Source organism: Mesocricetus auratus, unplaced genomic scaffold (assembly GCF_017639785.1).
Source record: "Mesocricetus auratus isolate SY011 unplaced genomic scaffold, BCM_Maur_2.0 Super-Scaffold_100041, whole genome shotgun sequence".
Classification (NCBI taxonomy): Eukaryota; Metazoa; Chordata; class Mammalia; order Rodentia; family Cricetidae; genus Mesocricetus; species Mesocricetus auratus.
In genome coordinates this window covers 9,778,441-9,798,245 of record NW_024429218.1, presented here as the reverse complement: position 1 = coordinate 9,798,245, position 19,805 = coordinate 9,778,441, and the positions used below count along the sequence as shown (strand labels likewise).

The window sequence follows — 19,805 nt, the reverse complement described above, 5'->3', positions numbered from 1 at the left end:
TGCTGCTACTTAATTATAATTTTGCTACCGTTATGAATTATAATATAAACATCTGTATTTCCAATGCTTACTTTATCCTTCTGAAAGTGCTGTTTGACCTCCAAAGGGATCATGACCCACAGGTTGAGAACCATTGATATAGACATTCCTTTTTCTCTGGGAAACCTATTAGGGTTGTATGATTATGTTAGATTTTACTACCGTATGTGTGTGCGTGCGTGTGCGCCACAGCTCTTGTGCGAAGGTCAGAGGACACTCTTCGGGTGTTGGCCTTGTGAGGGTTCTGGGGATTGAACTCAGATCATCAGACTTGGCAGCAGGTGTATTCACCTGCTGAGCCACCTTACAAGGCCTGTGACAAAATATTTGGAACTCATGCTGACACCTGTCTCAGGTGGAAGTCCCGAAGACTGTCCACGTAATACACCTGTTAACTAGACACAATCTCACAACCAGCAGACGTCCTCACACATGCTCCTCCTTCCTCCAGACCCAGAGTGGGGGCCTCCAGGGAAGCAGAGGGGGACCCCGGGTTACAGTCCCACCGACCCCACCCGACTCATCAAGAACATCGCATCCTTACTCAGTCCGGAGACGAATTCTCGGAAGTTAATCAAGGAGTCCCCATTCTCATCTAACAGCTGGAACAAGCGGGAGGCCAGCACATCAGAGTGAGTACCGCATGCCCAGGGGAAGAGGAGCACAAACATGCCCTTGAACTGCTCAAAGTCAATGCGGTACTGCTCCAGGTAAGGCAGGCTGGGGTCGTGCCGGTCCAGGGCGTTGCTGCTCCCGCCCCAGTAGCAGCTGGTCAGATGTTCAGCCTGAAAAACGATACAGAGTGGTTACTCCCACACGCATAGCTGCAAACCACATACTGTTATCCCAGGCACAGCGTTCAATTTGCAAGTGTGTGCTCTTTCTGTCTTACACGGGTATACCTAACTTGAGAACCTGTAAGTCTGGGAGATACCATGGTGAGAACGAAGAGCTAGGCTCGGCAATGCCTTCCTGATGTTGTGCGTAGAAACCTGCATCTCATTAGAAGAATGCAGGACCATACTACATCAATTGCATACCAAGTCAACACACATTTGACCTACCTACCAAAGAGAGAGACAGTGGTGCCCTCTAGTGGCTAACAGCTAAGTGGTTGTTTTAGGGAGAGCCCTCAGTCCCAAACTCTGTTCCCCTGGGAGCTCTCTACAGGATACCGGTGTTGTCATTTACCTTCCCTCCTGGACTATCTTTGAACTGCTCTAAAGAGCTACATTTGGATCTGTTGGTGGCTTTCTTTTTTTTTGAGACAATGTTTCATGCAAGCTAGGCTGGCCTCAAATCTGTTCTGTAGTCAAGGATGACTTTGAACTCCAGATGTTCCTGCCTCCAACTCCCAGGTGTTGGGATGAGAGGCACGAACCATCACATCTAACTGCAGATTTAGTCCAGACTGCAAATTAGAGATTGCTGCGAGATCGTTTCTTGCATGACGGGAGTCTCTTAACCTTTTCCCTGCCAACTGCCACATTCTGATCTGTGACAACGACCATAGCAGATGACAAAAACTTTTTTGTAGAAGAATTACATTTCAAAAATTATTAAGATCTAGCCAGACAGTGGTTGCACATGCCTTTAATCCTAGCACTCGAGAGGCAGAGGCAGGCGGATCTCTGTGAAGTTCGAGGCCGGGCTGGACCGACAGCCTCCAAAACAATACAGAGAAACCCTGTCTCGTAAAACCAAAAAAAAAAAAATTATTAAGATCTAAACAGAGAATTCTCAGCAGAACAATCTCAAATGGCAGAAAGACACTTAAGAAATTGCTCAACGTCCTTAGTCATCGGGGAAACGCAAATCAAACCACTCTGAGATTCCATCTTACACAGATCAGAATGGCTAAAATCAAAAACACCAGCTTATGCTGGAGAGGATGTGGAGAAAGCGAAACACTCCTACATTGCTGGTGGGAGTGTGAACTTGTACAACTGCCAGGGATCAACCTGCCTCAAGACTGTGCAATACCACTGTTGGGCATATACCCAAAGGAGGTACGTTCACACCACAAGGACATTTGCTCAACTATGCTCATAGCAACATTATTCACAATAGCCAGATCTTGGAAACAGCCTAAATGCCCCTCAGCTGAAGAATGAATAAAAAAATGTGATCTGTTTACATAATGGAGTACTACTCAGCGGTAAGAAACAATGGCATCCTTAAAATTCACAGGCAAATGGACAGAACTAGAAAAAACCATCCTGAGTGAGGTAACCCAAAGCCAGAAAGACAAATACAGTATGTACTCACTCATAAGTGGATACCAGACTAAAACGAAAGATACCCAGATAACCCCAGAGAAGCTAGAACCCTCTTCCAGAAACAGATGGAAGCAGATGCAGAAATCCACAGCTAACCAATGGGCTAAGCTCTTGGAGTACAATTGAAGTGAGGGAGGAGCGATAATATGAACAAAGGAGTCAAGACCATGATGGGGAAACCCATAGAAGCAGCTGACCAGAGCTAGCGAGAGATCACTGACTCAGGTCTGACAAATGGGGAACCTGCATAAGACTGAACTAGACTCCATTAATATAACAATGGTGTGACTGGGACGATACATGAGGCCACCAGCAGTGCATTAGATCTAACTCTAATGCACAAACTGACTTAGTGGAGCCCATTGTATATGGAGAGATGTCTTGCTCAGTCTAGACACAGGGGTGTGGGGGTGGAGAGGTGCCTTGGTCCTGTCTCGCAGAGATGATGGGACAGACTTAGTAGACTTCCTCGGGGAGGCCTCACCCTCTCCAAGGAGCAGATGGGAGGTGCAGGGGAGTGGAGGGAGCAGGAGTAGAGGAGGGAGGGGGAACTGGGATTGGAACATAAAAATAAATTCATAAAAAAGAAAAAAAAAGGTAAATCATCCATGTATACTTTAATTTGTAATTGAATTATTAATAATTAGAAAGTATACAAAAGTATTAGATTGCTGTTTTGGTTTTTTAATTAAGGACCATCACTAGTAGTGTCTTAGTGAAAAAAAAGAAGGAAAACACAGAAACTGAACCCATGATGCTCTTCCTGAGACATGTGGACGTGCAGGGTTTGGGTATGAGCCATCCCCACAACAGTGCCACATGTTAAAAACTTGGTCCCCGGAAGAGGAATCTGATCATTGAGAGGTGACTGAATCATGAGAGCCTGGCCTTCATCAAGGAGTAATCATTTGTTTGCCCTACTGGACCATGATAGAAACTTCTGGAAGTGGAGTCTGGTTGAAGGAAGTGTGCAATGGTCTAGAGGGCTGTGTCTTGCCTTGGACCCTCTCTCGGCATATTTCTGTCCCCTGGCTGCCATGTGATGACTCTGCTCCTTCAGGCCTCTTTACCACGATGCTCTGTATCACCGCAGTCTGGGGCTGACAGAGCTGGCTAACCGCAGGTCGGGAGACTTCTGAAAGAGTGAATTCACGCTAGCCTCCTCGCATAGCATGCTTCTTCAGTTACCTATATGCTATTGTTTTCCTAAAGGGTGACTTGGGGCTTAGGAGGAGAAATTATAAAAATTTCAGGCAGAATTTGAACTTGATTACCAGTGTTCTATGGAAATCCGGGTTCCATGTTCTAAGGTCCAAGAAAACAACTCATCTGGACTCATCTGGTGAGGAAGTGAGCTAAAACATCAACTTAAATTATTGCTAATAATTGATTTACTTTTCTGACTAAGTAGGACAGTTTTGCTTTCCCAGCTGTCTTCTTCCTTATGTGTGTTGGGGACCTGTGGAACTGCTAACTCACCTAACAGGACAAGAACTCCCAGAACAATGACAGCAAGTTCTTTCATCCCTTTGAATGAATTTACTTCAGAACTCACCTTGAAAAGAGCATACAATTCTTCCAGCTCGTCGATGGTAAACGAGGTCTCTGTCACGATGGTCCTCACCTATAAAAAGGGGTGAGCACAGTGATTCCCAGATCCAAAACATGTCACGCTGAGAGCGAGAGAGAACCTCTCAGGTTCTTCCAGGTTCTGCCAGACTGGAACCGAGGAGGCAGCAGGAGTGTGTGCATGGGGGGGGGGGGAGCGAGGCACCCCCATCCCGGCTGCCCTTCAAAGACTCACCACGTTGCGTTTGGTGGTGTCCTCCAGGGTCTGGATCACTTTCAGCCTCTGCTTGAATCTCATCTGCTCAATCAAATCTGCCCGGATAGTTCCGAATTTCTGGAAAGGAGCAATGTTGGTGTTTCTGAAAAAAAATGTGCTAAAATACACAGGGACACCTGCAGAGCGATGGAAATGTTCATGACACAGAATAAATGACTCTTTCTGTGACAGTGGCCTAGACTGGACTTTATGTTGGAAAACCACTGAGGGATTAGGAGTTACTAATCTGGAGATTCTCACATGTCTAGCAACAGAACTAAGCTTCACAGTCACGCGTGTTTGTCTTGAGTCAGCAGCCTATCCAGAAGAAGCTTGGCTGTGAGGCCGTGTGTGATGGAATTTGTGTCCCCATTGCACACAAAATATCTCAGCATCTGTTAAACTGTTTGCTTTTGCGAAACTTCCAAGTGAGATATCAGGACATGGTTTATGCCTTTAAAAACCCAGTGGTCTGAATACCTGGGTATGATCCCAGTCAGTTGGAGTAAAGATGGCTATAGACTTTGTCTGAGTTGTCATCTCTAGTGGGATGCTAGCAACAAGATACATAACAAGACTTTTTTCTCTCAGTAAAGAGAAATTAAAAATAAACACGTAGATAAATAAATAAATGCCACATCTACTTCAGAGGAGTTCTCACCACTTAGTGTGGGAATGGGGAATGAATCACCTATGAAGGTTTCCCGGGATGACTCCTCGATCCACTGAGAGTTGAATCTGACTTGCTTCTAGATCATGTGCAGAGGGCCAGAGCTTGCCATACCATTTACAACAAGGTAAAGACCAAGAGAAATCCCAGGATCCACTCAGCGTCCATCTCTGAGATCAAAGCTGTTAGCTTACAGGTAGCCGCCTGCCTCCGACAACCAATCCTCATAATGTAGAAGGGGACAGGATTTCCATCTGTCCCCAAACTTAATCCCTGGTTGCTGCACCAGTGACAGGACAGGCCTTATCTGCAGGAGTTTAGGCTAGAAAAGTTGCTCTGGAAAGGGCTTGCAGAAGAGCAGGTTACTTCTCCTGAGCTTCTGCCCCATGAGGACATGGCTTCCTCCTACCTGTAGGCCACAGACAGAAGGATGGGGCTGTATCTCATAAGCACCTGGCTCTAGAGCTCAAGGCTGTAGAATGGTGGGAAACCCATCCTTCATCTTTTTTGTTGTTGTTGTTTGGTTTTACGAGACAGGTTTTCTCTGTATTGTTTTGGAACCATCCTTCATCTTTATGAAGCAGCTGGACTGCTGTCTTCTATGATGGCAGCACAAGGCTGATTGACCCAGGTTAGGAGGGGCAGCATGTCCAGCTGAGCTGGGGTGGTGGTGGGGGGACACCGGGACACCGTTATCTCACAGCGGGGAAGCACACCTACCTCGTAGGATGTTCCTATGAGTCTGAAGATGTCCACTGCAGGGTAGGGTCCCACATCGTCACTGAGCAGGGAGTGGAGATGAGGGATGGGAGGTAGGGTGCTGTCTTTGTTGGTCACGCTGTCTAAGTACCTTAGATGAGACATGAACCAGCTATCACTGGAAAGGAACTGGAACGACTCACTTACAGTTCTTGTTTCTTTTTGTTGTTTGTTTCTTTCTCTTTGAAGTACTGGGGACTGGACCTGGCACTTTCTGCATGCTAAGCAACTCTACGGCCCCAGACCACTTTTTTTCTTTCTTTTTTTGGTTTTGACACAGGGTTTCTCTGTATTGTTCTGGAGCCTGTCAACACTGGTTCTTACTAAGTTGGCCAGACTGGCTTTGAATGTATGATTTCCCCTGCCTCAGCCTTCTAAACAGCTGGGATTACAGTGTGCAACATCAAGCCTTACTAAGACCTTAAAAACGGAAAGAAACCCCCTTTATCTTTAAAGAGAAAAGAATATTGGGCTAGAGAGATGGCAGTAAGGGCACTTGCTGTAGATTCCTGAGGGCTGGAGTCTGGATCCCAGGACTCACATAACAATCCAGGTATCCAGCACACTGTAACTCCAGCTCTAAGGGAGGCAAACACAGAAGACAGGAGGACCTCTGGGCTTCACTGGCTTCTAGCCTAGCCAAGGGAACGGTAGTCCCACAGGTTCAGGGAGTGGCCCTGCCTCAAAAGGATGGGTGGAGAGTGCTGGACGAGGATGCCAACGCCCTCGGCATATGCACACAGATGCATCCGCCTGCGTATATACACACGTGAGTATCACACGCAACCAGACGATGAATAAACACTAAGAGTGGCAAAGAATATGAAGATACGTCCTTGGCCACAGAGGCTAACAGGCCTTTTGATCACGTAAGTCAAACTGAGGAGGCGGCCCCCAAACCAGACATAGCACACAGTACCTTCCCAAAACAGTCATGGCCTCTCCATCATCCTTGCAGTTTAACAGTTTATCCACGTTGGCATCCAGCACGGCGAGGGCCAACTGGAATATCACTTTGATCCCTTCGTAGAAGAAACAGTCCACGACCACCACTGCACTCTCAAATGGCATCACACTGAGAAACAGTGTAAGGAACCACGACAGGGAGATGGTAGAGATCACGCCCAGGTCCTGCATGCAGTCGTACAGCTGTGGGACATAGTCTCGTGCCAGCTCCTCGAAGACTCCCTGGTCCACCAGGGCACCTGAGTGGGTGGACACGGAACGGTCAGCTCGCTCGCACCTTCCTGGAGAGCCGAGCGGAGGATGGGCTGTGTCCTGCTTTCATTTCTGCGGCTATCACAAAATGCCCTCGACGAAAGCAACTTAGGGGAGAGAGGGTTTAACGTAGCTCATGGGTCCGGCGTGCAAGTCCATCACCGGAGGGGACTCAAGGCAATATGAACCTGCAGCTGTTCACACCCCCAGGCAGGAGCGGAGAGAAATGGCTCTGCCCACTCAGGCTGGATCATCTCCCTCATTTAAGGCAGCCGGGACAGTCCTCTAAAAACATCCCCACAGGCCCACCTGATCTAGACAACGCCTCACTGAGATTCTCTTCCCAGGCGATTGTGGGTTATCACAAACCCGCAGTAGGAACTGAGCATGACACTTGCTAAGCCCTTATTTATGTAAATACACTTTAGCTGTGGGGTCCCAAGGCATGGATTGCTTTTCAAGGTTCTTTTTCTTTGAGATTCTAACTGTACACATCTTCCCTGGCTTGCTGACATTTTAAGCAGGTACCATACAGGTGATGGCCATTTTTACTGAATTTGGAATCACCTAGGAGATACACCTTTCAGCATTCCCAGGAAGATGTTACCAGAGAAGTTTAACTAGGATTCGAGGGGCCACCCTGACTGTGGGCATCACTGTCTCAATGGCTAGGTCCTGGACTAAATAAAAAGGAGAAAGCAGACCGAGCTCCAACATTCATTTCTCTGTTTCCTGACTGGGACCCTCCGCCGTGACTTCCCTGTATGGGCAAATTCTGAGCCACGACAGACCCTTCCTCCCTTGAGCTGGCTTTCGGCTAGGTATTTCGTCTCAGCTCCTAGGAGAACTGCTATGAAGCTACAATCGTTTCCCCGTGAGACAGGCTAGGGTGTTTAACTGCAACCACACATACCTACAACTCTGGTGTTGTAGTAGTCGGGAAGCATCCTCTCACACAAGGCCACGAGCAGCCAGAACGCCTCCTCCTCTTTGGCGTAGAGGAGCAGCACTGAAGTGACAATGTTCATGGCCTAATGGAAGGAGAGGGGATGCCATCACAGCCTGCAGGCAGCAAATGTATTCTTCGTGGAAGCCATCTTGTGAATGGTTGAGGGGCTACGCCCACTTTAAGTTACTCCAGACTGGAAGCCAGCAGGACCTCAGGGCACGGCATTTGACAAGCTACTTCTGACCCCATTTTGAGGACGAAGGGTGACCGTGCACCCGGGTGAACCCACAAACAACACCGTCTGTCTAGTGCCGCTCCCACAGCACAGACTAAAAATAAAACAAAACAAAAAAGGTCTACTCCAGTGTTTATGTCGGCCTGTGTCTTAAACTCTTCCTCAGCCTCTTTAACCCTCTGGATGCATTCCATAACTCAGACAGACAGATAGACAGACAGAATGCATGATGCGTGATGTGAGGGTTAATAGTAGTAATCAAGATTGGAATTAAAAAGTTGTTTTAAGCTGGGCCAGACTGCCAAGAAGGTGAAGGCAGCTGACAGATTGCTACTACTGAATGCCCAATACCTTGGGAATTTATTGTTCTTCGGTAAATTCTGGCACTAGAAAGACACACGAGTGTTTGTTTGTTTTAATATAGTTCACTCACAACACTGACCAAAAAGAAAAATAAAAGAAAGGAAGGAAGGAAGAGAGAAAGACGCTGGGTACTAGTGGCGCACACCTTTAATCCCAGTACTCGGGAGGCAGAGGCAGGCGGATCTCTGTGAGTTCAAGGCCAGCCTGATCTACAGATCAAGTTCCAGGACAGCCTCCAAAACAATACAGAGAAACCCTGTCTTGAAAAAAACAAAAAATTTTAAATAAATAAAGAGAAAGAAAGAAAAATTAGTGATTCTTGCAGGTGCCAACAAACTTCCAAGAAAAGCCAGACAAATAAGCTTAGGATTTCCAGGCCACAAAAGCCTGATAAGTTTTCTTCTGGTTCTGTTTGCTTGTGGCTCTCCAGAATGGCAAAGCTGCTAGTCCCTCTCTCCAGCAGGGTCTTTCTTCACTGGCACCATTGTTTACCTGACTCAAGCGTGCACAGGCAAGCCCTTACCCCAGAGCCTCTGCCACAAGCCTGTCTGACAAAGCCTCCAGCCTGCTAAATCCGTTCAGTCTCCTTAATCCTTAACTCAGAGGAGGTAAATATTTCCCTTTAACCTCCATAAATAGTTCCTATAACCAAGTACACAGGGCCCCAGGCTGTCCGCAGAGAACAAGCAACTCTTTCAGAGTTGGAGCCCTCTTATTTCCATCTAGGAAAAGATGCTCAAGATGAATAAAGGTGATTTAAATTCCAAAGTAACCTGATTTTATCCAAAGATATTATCAGAAACCCATAACCACTAATCGGCTCAAAGGTAACTGTCCTTTAATTAAAAAATGGAGATCAAAAGATACAAATGAATTCTATTCTGTCAGAAGCCAAGTAGCTCCTGAGTTTCTTTGATCTCTCAGAAACCAGTACGGATTCATGAGACTTGTGCAACATAAATCCCGTAAAAGGTGCCTGACTGAAAAGGTTCTTTCTTGCAAGCCTTGGTATTCCAAGGGAAGTGGTTATTAAAATTCCACATGAGAATTAGCCTGACGGTTCCAGTTCATTGTCACGACCAAGGTCAGTATCTCAGGCAAGACAGAGTTCCTTGACTCTCATTTCCCATGGGTTCCTATGAGACATGGGGGGAGGGGGTGGGGGAGGTGCTCACCAGCCTTGAGAGCTGCCACCAGACAAAGAAAAAACAGCACTATAAAGTTAATGAATTCGTTTGGAGAGGCATTTAAATTAAGTGCTACCAAAAAAGATAAATTATGTGGCATAGGAAAAACACGAGTGTGTGACAAGAAGTGTGTGTGTACACGCACATGTAGGAGAAAGATTAATATGTCCAAGAGTCAGATCTCCTTCAGCTTTTCCGTGGACAATGTGGTCTTTGTGTCTAGGATCGTATTATGTTGGAGTTTTCCAGCAGTCACTTATGATGCAGGTACGGGTACAAGACATTATCTTAATTTTATGTGGGCAATGCAATGCTCTCTTTTTTTCTTTTCTTGTTTTTTTTTTTTTTTGGCTAGACTGCATTAAAACATTTACTTCACCCCGTGTTAAAACATAGCCCCAGTGTGTGAAAAGACTTGCACTCAGCGGCTTACTTAAGCAGTCATGGCATAAGAAGAAGCTGCAGGAGGAGAAGGGAAATCCTAAACAAGAATGCTTGGAGGAGCTGGGTGCTCCGCCCACAGGATGCTAAGGCAGGTGGGCCAGGGAGCGATCGGAAGACCCTCAACTAGTCACTCATTTAGACCAGGACTGGACGGAGAAATGCCGCTGTTGGCTCCTTTCTCAGGGCAAGCAGGTGCCTATCAAGGCGATGGTGCCAACAGCCAGCGGGCACCTTGATCTTCAGAGTGGGTTTATACTGTTGCCTAGTGGACAGGAGTTGGAGATGCTGCTGAGCATGCAACGCACCACTGGGTAGCATGCAGAGCGAAGAATCTTCTCGCTGGAGAAACACCACTCCCAGTGAGGGGTCACCCCGCACGCTTAGAGGTGATGGAAAAGCACCTTAGGAGAGCGTGTGCACGGCGGACCCGAGTTAACACCCTCCCCCCCCCAGAAGGATCTGGCCTAGCTGGAGCCTTTACTAACTTGCATGATGCGTTTCACACACGGGAGGTTAGCTCTGCAGGGGACCGACCCACTAGGCCCCAAAGACTGGACGTGACGAACAGTGTGTGGGTCACCTCAGAGTCCCCCAGACAGACTTAAGGGTCAGCAGCCGACGGTGGAGCAGCCTTGCCATCCCAGACTCCTCCAGGAGAAGAGGCGTCCAGTGCTGCTGCCATTCCCCCACATGAACTTTTCAACTTTGGGATTCTTAAACCCCATGCATGTATTCTTGCTTCCCTTGAGTCTACTCACAACAGACTGAAATCTGTGTTAAACGGTGTTTTGAGAAAAAGCAAACAAACAAACAAACAAAAAATCCCAGCCCCCTTTCTATAAGTGATCACGCTAGGGAGGCATGATGGGGAGACACCCGGGAAAGGGGGTTGAGAACCCACTGCCTGGTGTTTCTTAGTTTCTTACGTTCACTAGAAATGAACTGGGGCGATTGCTGCTCAGCTGGGCTAGCTCTGGTTTCCTTGCTTCCTCTAATTAAACTCCTGGCTGGTTGATTTGGTGCTGAGTCTCATCTGAATGCCCCTCTTTCAGGATTGTAGGAACCGAGGTTGGATCGAGATCAGAGGACGCTTAGAGCCCTCCCCAAACACAAACTCGTGGCAGTTACCTGGCAATACCCTATGTTGGGATTGCGAAAAGCATAAGCCGTTAGAACTCTCCTCAGAGCTGCGATGCCCATTTCGTTCTGGAAAGCTGGGTGTTCGGGAAGGGAGCGGTGTAAGTCTCTCTCAATCTCCTCGGTGGCAAGATTGTACTTTCCCATGGACTTCTCCACTAGGTCCTCATAGTACCCGGGGTGTGTGGCCTTCTCGTTGATGGCCCCTGGGAAGCATACAACAAATAGGGCATCAAAAAAGCTGAAGTCCCCCGGTCCAGCTAGAGAGAGCACCGAATGGCTAAAAGTCTGCTTTCCCACCCAGCAAAGGAAATCGGGAGAACAAAAAGGAAATTAAAAAGGAGAAAATCACTTTGGAGGGCGTTTTCACTTACATCTACATTGGTAATTTACCTGCGGCCTCTTCCCTGCCTCAGTCCCGCAGCAACCCGGCCACTCTACCTCCCCGCACGAGCCACAAAATTGCCTTCTGAGCTTACTTGGACCGTGCGGAGGGATGCTGAGGGGCAGACCGTGGGGGGTCGGACAGAATCAGCCAGGCTGAGTGCTCACTCTTAGTTGCTCTCTTTGCTTTTAATTTATGAGAAGTTTGATTGAAATTTCACTTGAGAAGGAGGAGTGCCTCCTAGGAATGCCTTTAGGCCTGTTTCTTAAAGAACATGGCGACAGGGATGGGAGAAGAAGGAAGCCTCGGAAGGGTTGAGGGCTTTCTAAAGTGGCCGGCAGGGGTGCGGTTGAGGGTTCTCCTAGTAGGGATGGGGTTGTAGAATGGAGCAAAGAATTGCTGCTTTGAGATATTCATGTTAAGATTCTTAAAGCCAGAAGGCCCCTGGGTATGCACATATCTAAAGCTCAATATCAAGTATGAGTTTACATTGCCAGCAGGAAAACCAAGTGCCCATACGCAGAAGAACGGACTGTACCCTCACCCCACACTCTCACCCCACGCTACATCTGCAGTCCACACAGCACATATCAAGGATGAGAGCATAAGCCATAGAGCTACCAGAGGAAAACAGGGAGGACACTTCTTGACAGAGCAATTAGGTTCTGGATGTCATAGCGACCACATCCATAGGGCACTGGCGGTAGAAGCAGAAGCAGAAGCCAGTTAGATTATGTAAGTTCAAGAGCTTGGCTCAAAAAGGCAGCCATCAACAGAGCGCCAGGGAAACTGACAGGGCGGATGGAAGAGAGCACAAATAACCCACGTATCCAATAAAGAGTAATTACCTGGACTGCAAAACCATAAAAGCACTCCTCATGCAAGCCTGATCAACTGAGTTTGATCTCTGGAACCCAGAGTGCAAAGAGAATCAATGGCAGATACATTGTTCTCTGACCTCCACGTGTGTACTGTGGCATGCACACACACACACACACACACACACACACACACACACACACACACTACAATACTAATAATAAATAAAAGAATTAAAAAACATAGGGTCTGGAGAGATGGTTTAGCATCTGCTGCTCTCACAGAGGACCTGTGTTCAGGCAGCTCACAAGGTCTGTACCTCCTGCTCCAGAGGTCTTAATGCCCTGTACTGGTCTCCAAGAATACCTACACTTACGGCATATACACGCAGACATATGCTGTAACAGAAGGAATACTAACACTAATAATTTCTAAATATGCAAGAAATTCATACAAAAAATAGCAAAAAAGCACGAAATACTAACAAACCAGCAAAAGCCCAATTAAATGTAAACAAAGAAAGACATTATTTAAAAAGAATCATACCACTGGGCAACAACATGAATAGGCGCCCTCCCGTTTCTAATCACCAGACAAATAAAACCAAAAGTAGGGAAAATGAATATATTAAAGATTCAGGATACAGGACAAATAATACATATATATCCCCTCCATGTACAGACGCCAGCAACGGACAACTGCCAAACGAAAGAAAACAATTCCATTTATAACAGGATCAAAAACTGAAATATTTAGAAGTGTAATGAAATAACTACCAGACTTGACATATTGCAAGCTACAAACAGCTCAAAGAAACAAACAAAGATCCAAACAAACAGGAGACCCTCTGTCCATAGACTGGAATTCCTAAGATAGGAAAAACCCAAGCCAAACTTATTCACAGATATAACACAACACCCATGAAAATCACAGCAGTCCTTTTTGTAGAGACTGATTAACTGACTCTAAATTCTTTGGAAACATAAGTGACTCTAAATGGCCAAAACAAACTGGAAAGAAAAAACAATTAGTGGAGGGCTACCATGTCTTTGACTCACAGTTTACTACACATATACAATAATTGAGGCTGTGTGATATTGGCATAGGCAGATATATACATCAACCAATTAAAACTTGAAGTTTAGACTTAAATCCTCATATGCATGGGGCTTTTTTTTTGTTCTTTCCTTTCTTGAGGTGTTAAGACAACTCAGTTTGGGGAAGCAGAGTCTTTTTAACAAATGGACCAGGACAACAGGATGCTCATATGGAGATGTGTGAAGTCAGGCCATTTGTTCCACCACACAGAAAGTAACTCAAGTGGATCAGTAATCTAAATCCCAAGTCTCGCTAGAAAACACAGGTCCAAGTAAGTGATTCTCAGTTTTCCTAGTGCTGCAATCCCTTAGCACAGTCCCTCACGCTGTGGCGACCCCCAAACACAAAATTACCTTCCTAGCTGCTTCACAACTGCAATTTTGGTACTGTTATGAGTTGTACTGTTTACTGATGGCCTGAGGTGACCCTCATGAGAAGGCTATTCAACTCCTGCAACCTACAGGTTGAGAACCGCTGGTCTAAGCTTCCATGCCTTAAAAGTAAGCAACAAAAGAAAAATTATACGCCCTCAGAATCTTTTAAAAAAGTGTTCCAAAGGTCAACATCCAGTCAGTGAAAACACAGGAAACAGAATGGAATAGGTAGAAAACTCTCATATGAGATATGCATCCAAAATCAATTTAAAAACTCTCGTAACTTAGTAATTGAAATACTACATAACTAAAAATGGGCAGAGGAGCTGTGTAGATATTTCTACAAAAAACCATATAAGCAACCAGTAACTGATTAAGGAAATTAATCAAAACCACAATTAGGGAATTGGTTAAACTGCAGAGAATGCCTGAGTGTGGAATGCTTGACTTTAAATGGGGTATGTGAATGGTCTCTTCACCCCTCCCGCAAGGCTCAGGGGACAGCATAGAACAGGGATGGAAAGACTGTATGTAAGAGGTTGGCAAGGACTGCCGTCAAATGGTGTCTACTAGACTTGATTGGGCAGAAGCCCACGAAGCCATGCCCCTAGCTGAGCCTCTACTGACAACTGATGGCTGCTGCAGAACCTCTACTGACAACTGATGGCTGCTGCAGAACCTCTACTGACAACTGATGGCTGCTGCAGAACCTCTACTGACAACTGATGGCTGCTGCAGAACCTCTACTGACAACTGATGGCTGCTGCAGAAGGAAGAGTTAGTTTTCTTCAGGAGCGTGGCCTCTGGCACGCTGACCACATACAACGTGTGGCCATACACCCGTGTGCATATGGGTTACATTAACTGGGTCCAGTTTGTGAGGAAGGAAGGAATCAATTAAAATATTATATACTATTAAAAATATTATATCCAATTAAAAATAACCAAACCAAACCAACAAAAACAACCTCTGCCAAATGAGTGGTGGCACAGGCCTTTAATCCCAGCCAGCACTCAGAGGTAGAGACAGGTGGATCTCTGAGTTTGAGTCCAGCCTGGTTCCAGGACAGCCAGGGTTACTCAGAGAAACCCAGTATCAATCAATCAATCAATCAATCAATCAATCAATCAATCAATCAATCAACAAACAAGCAAATGCCCAACCTCCCTTAAACCCAAGCCCAAAATTAGAAAGCAATAACAGAAGGCAGTGAGTGACCGTGGGCATGCGGAGAAACTGGAACCTCAAGCTTCACCAGAGGAGATGCGAAAAGAGGCAGATGCTGCGGCCAGCCAGAAGTTCTACTCCCATGCACACACCACCGTGACCAAAAGTCATGTGGACACTCCCAGTGACACTACTCAGGATAAGCAAGGAGCAGCCTTCGCTGTCAAGTGATAAATGCGTGAAGTCCAGCACTGGGCTCCAACAAGGAGTGGGATGCTGGTATAGGCTGCACCATGCTTGAACACTTCAAACATATCTGAGGTAGAAGGCAGTCATGAGACACTGAACCCTGATTTCATCCGCACGAGATGTCACGAGCAGACAATCTACAGCGACAGAGAAGTAAGTCACCATTTTCCCGTGGCTAAGGGAAGTGAAGAGGAATGACTGACAAAAAGGCAGGGATTTTTTCTTTTGAGAAAGGTGACAATGTTCTAAAATTAACTATGCTGAACAATGACATGAGTCTATGGATATCACTATGTTGTGTAGACTTTGGTACATCTTGAGGTATAGATCAAAAAAGGGTTTAATTTAAATTAAACAGAAAAGTACACAGAGAATGGCAAACATTTACATTTCGTTTTAGAAAAGTGTCATGGAACCAATGGCGGGCCCTTTCCTAGTCCTGACAATGACCAGCTGGTTGACAGCATCCTGACGTTGCCTCTGCTCTCCCTGGGGACAGACTGAACTTGGCTTCAGTAGGCCCAGCGCACAGACCTCATGCACTACCTTAAGGGGGCATGCAAAGCAACAGATCTCAACATGGACTTCCCAGCCAGAAGCCGAACAACCTTTATGGTCAGGCCGACGTCCATGTGAGCCCCACCCATGAGTGGGTGGACATATACTCAACAATGGGCGGCATATATACACACCACCTTTTGGTCACATACAGCGCCCTCTGTTAAGCAAAATCCTGAACAGAACCCTCTCCTTGTGTCTGTCTCTGTCATTGGGCTCAGTGCTGCTGCTGTATACTGGTTTCATAGTGAATTAATTTGAATCTAAAATGTAGCTAAAAATAAGTTCTAATTTGAGGAGAAGGAGAAAAATGATCTTTTCCTGTGCTATGTCAGTGCTTTGAATTTGGTTGTCAAGGTGACCAGTTCACCAAACACAAGAAGAGCAAGAAGGCTGGAATAAGAGAACTCTATATGACAATGATCTTTACGTGTAATTAGAGACGGCCTAGCTCAAATCTGACCTTCCTTTTGCTGTTTCAGAAATAGTGTCTTTTTAAGTAACCCAGCTTGGCAATGGACTCACTACGTACCCCAGGCTGGCCTCAACCTTGAAGAGATTGTCCTGCCTCATCCTCCCCAGTCTCAGGATTACAAATATCTGCCACCATGCCCAGAGCACATTTAACTTCTAAATGAGGGTCTGGGCCTGGTCTACTTAAGGAAATAGGGGGAAAGCCAAACAAATCAAGTTTACATAAAATAGATGGAGCCATTTTTATCTGTATTCATTTATTTGGATTTGATCCTCTTATTCCTGGGATCTATCCAGTGACAGGCAATTTTAGCATTTATATCTACTTTTAGAAAGATCCATAAGTGTTTGTAAGGCTTTCTTTGTAAGTTCAGCCACTTTCTTTTTAGGTTTCAATATTGTTTTAAGTTAAAGGATTTAATAATGGTACTTGGATGGGACCATCTCCAGTTTCAAATAAAAATATTGTCACGAATGTAATAAAGGTGGTAATGTTTCCTATCTGCGTCAGCTAAAGCAACTGTGTACGATTAAAGTGAGCATTGGTGACCACCAAAGGTGTGTTTCTGAGGTTGGGGTACAAAGATTCCTGGGGTGCACTGGATGTTTCCAGATGGCAGAAAACAGTGGTGGCTTGTCCTAAAAGACTAAAATATTAAAATGAAAAATATTAGTGGGGAAAAATCACAGAAATTAGTTCAGCATTTTAGATGACTTATTGTGGAATATTTTTCAATTGCTTTGTTTTATTATTGTTTATTAATATTTTACCTTGCCTGGCTAATAAGTTAGCCTTTATCATAAATATGCATGTGTCTGTATAGGAAAATCTATAGTATCTGCAGGATCAAATACTGCTGTGTTTGCAGACATTGACTGAGGGGTCTTGGAAAGCATTCCCTGAGGACAAAACATAATGTAAGTGGCAGCCAGTCATTTCTGGGAGACCTTTCTCAGTGGTTTAGATGCCAGTAAGTGGTTCATACTCCTGTAAGTACCCTCCCACCCACACTCTAATAAATAAGCCTAATTAAGTACTAATTAGACTCAGTGAGTTCTTTCTTTAGTCAGCCATGGGTGCCCGAGCTGGGGCAAGTAGGTGACTGTCCACATCTCCCCAGGAAAAGCCCTCGTAACAGGGCCCGCTGAAATATTACCAATGAAGTTAACAGTGCCAGGAGAAAGGAGCATTTCAACTCACAAAGTATTTATTGAACTGCCACTTCAGATTCTGTTCCCTCCCCCTAAACAGCCTCACTGGAAAAACAGGAGAGATGACGGGATTGGAGACTAGGAATCGCTGGCCTTGGGTACCCTGTGAAGGAAAAGTTACCACGACAGACTTCAGTACCTGGTGAGGAAACCAGGCCCAGCTTGGATTTGTGGGCTTTTGCTGTGGATCAATTTTTTTTAATACTGTAAACATGTGTTACTCTCATTGTTAATGAGGGTTTCTGGGAGACGGAGGGTGGAGTCATGAGGAGTCGTGAGGAGACTCACAGAAGGAGCCGGATGGGAAGTATGTAGATGAGCCTTGGGGCAGCACAGATTGATGGAAATGTGTTGATTTAAGCTACCGGAGTGCCGGGCAATGGTGGCGCACGCCCTTAATCCCAGCATTCAGGGGCCAGAGGCAGGTGAATCTCTGTGAGTTCGAGGCCAGCCTCGTCTACAGAGTGAGTTTCAGGACAGCTAGAGCTATTATACAGAGAAACCCTGTCTCAAAAAACCATGAGTTAGCTAAAAACAAGCCTAAGCTATTGACAGGGCATTTATAATTAATAATAAGTCCCTGTGTGTTCATTTGGGAGCTGGCTGACAGAACAGGGATGACCAGAGATCCCGATGAAAAGCTCTGCCCACAGGCTCTTATCTGAAAGGACTCTGATGCCCGATGAAGGCTGGGAGGAAGCCCCACAGCCAGCCTACCTGAAAGCAGCAGCCAGAGCTCCCCACGCATGCTCTCTGGGATCCCCTTCAGCACCAGCTCCCGAGTCTTCTCTGTGCGGTACATGCAGACCCCCTGCCCGTACTCAGCAAAGTGAATCTTCCAGGCTTGTTCTTTCAAAAACTCTTTGGCCTGAAAGACACAATGGAACACGACTGATGCCTGTAGCGACAGATCAGGACAGGATCCCTGTGGAGCCACAGCTCACTCTGGGCAGAGCTACATCCGATGTTTACAGTTCTCTCCTGATTTCATCCATCCATCATGGCCTGTTGGGTCACCAAGATGTCTGTCCTGTAGGGTCCTACTTGACGGGCCAGGAGAACTGCGAATCATACCTGTGCTTTTATACGGGTTGAGAAAGCGTGCACCTATTTGTTGTTTGGCCTACACGGCAGTTAAAACAAGACCTAAGAAACCGAAAAGTAGCCACGCCGGTACCGTAACTCTCAATGCTTCAGTCAAGCACTCTGCTGCCTAGTGACATATTTAGATAAATACTGTTTTACTTGTTTATGAAAAAAAGCTAGAGCTTTTCTTACAGACATTGATGGTCTTTTTTTTTTATCGGTGTGAATTGGTGTAATTACATTAAAAATGTCTACATGGGGCTGGAGAGATGGCTCAGTGGCCAAGAGCATACAGAGTTCAGATCCCAGCATTCACGTAAGCCGGGAGTCTGGAAATCACCTGTAGCTCCAGTTCCAAGGGGTCTGCACCTGTGCGGCACGGGCATGCATGTGCACACTCACAAAATACCTAAGATGAATAATCTTAAAGCAAGTGTCAATGGTTTTGTTCTAATGAAGCGTATCTTGGGGGAAAGAGGTGCCTACCAATTTCGGGTTGAATTCTTCTGGAGATCGCCGCCGGTACATGGTCATGAGGGTCTGTGTGGCTGTGGGGACGCTGTTGCCGTTGAGGTTAAAGGGGCGCTCTCCCTCAGTGTCGGAGCCAGTGCTTCTCTGGGGACTGGAGGAAACGAGGCTGCTGGGCCGAGAGCACACCTGTCCGTGGAGAGGGGCACACGTGGATGGGCCTGGAACCCCAAGTCACTTCTTTTGTCTCCTATGCAGGTATTAATAGCTAGGCTATGTCTTCCTGTTACGCTTCCCACCATGTGAAGAAGCAGGGGAAATGCCAACATGTCAGTGCTTTCTCAGGATTTATAGTGAGGCAAACGTCATAAACTACAGCGTTTCAGTGCTCAAAACAGACTTCCCAGGGCTGGGCACGGAGCTCAGCTGGTGGAGCGTTTGCCTACGACACACAATGCTCTGGATTTGATCCTCAAAACACGTGAACTAGGTGTGTTGGCACTGAGGAGGTAGAGCCAGGATCAGAAGTTCAAGTTTATCTACAGCTACCCAGCAAGCCCCAGACCAGCCTGACCTATGAGAGATGTTGTCTCAAAAAAGGAAAGAAAAAGAAAAAAAATGCACAAAGATTTATGTTATCTGCAGAGAAACCAGAGTACTATTGTCAAGTAACAAACTAATACAATAAAGAGTTTCCCTTGTATTATTTCAACAAAAGTGGTGGGTTATCTCTTTCGCTGATGCGCCTTTTTGCGAAGCATGGCGCAGAAGACGCAAAAGCTTTGGAAACTGACTATTTTGCCCATTGT

General features: G+C 46.1%; 1 protein-coding gene across 4 annotated transcripts in view; it reads right to left on the bottom strand.

The window, feature by feature from the left end:
* The window catches only part of Tbc1d9 (TBC1 domain family member 9), a 105,105-nt gene that overhangs the window by 11,754 nt on the left and 73,546 nt on the right, over nucleotides 1–19,805 (bottom strand). For all 4 annotated transcript variants that reach the window (XM_040734857.1, XM_040734856.1, XM_040734855.1 and 1 more), the window contains 9 exons: nucleotides 19,015–19,185; nucleotides 18,160–18,310; nucleotides 11,097–11,311; nucleotides 7,704–7,821; nucleotides 6,492–6,777; nucleotides 5,534–5,663; nucleotides 4,123–4,221; nucleotides 3,874–3,942; nucleotides 584–824 (listed from right to left, as the gene is read on the bottom strand). In XM_040734857.1, coding sequence (XP_040590791.1) covers nucleotides 584–824; nucleotides 3,874–3,942; nucleotides 4,123–4,221; nucleotides 5,534–5,663; nucleotides 6,492–6,777; nucleotides 7,704–7,821; nucleotides 11,097–11,311; nucleotides 18,160–18,310; nucleotides 19,015–19,185 — 1,480 coding nt within the window. The remainder of the gene's footprint in view (nucleotides 1–583; nucleotides 825–3,873; nucleotides 3,943–4,122; nucleotides 4,222–5,533; nucleotides 5,664–6,491; nucleotides 6,778–7,703; nucleotides 7,822–11,096; nucleotides 11,312–18,159; nucleotides 18,311–19,014; nucleotides 19,186–19,805) is intronic.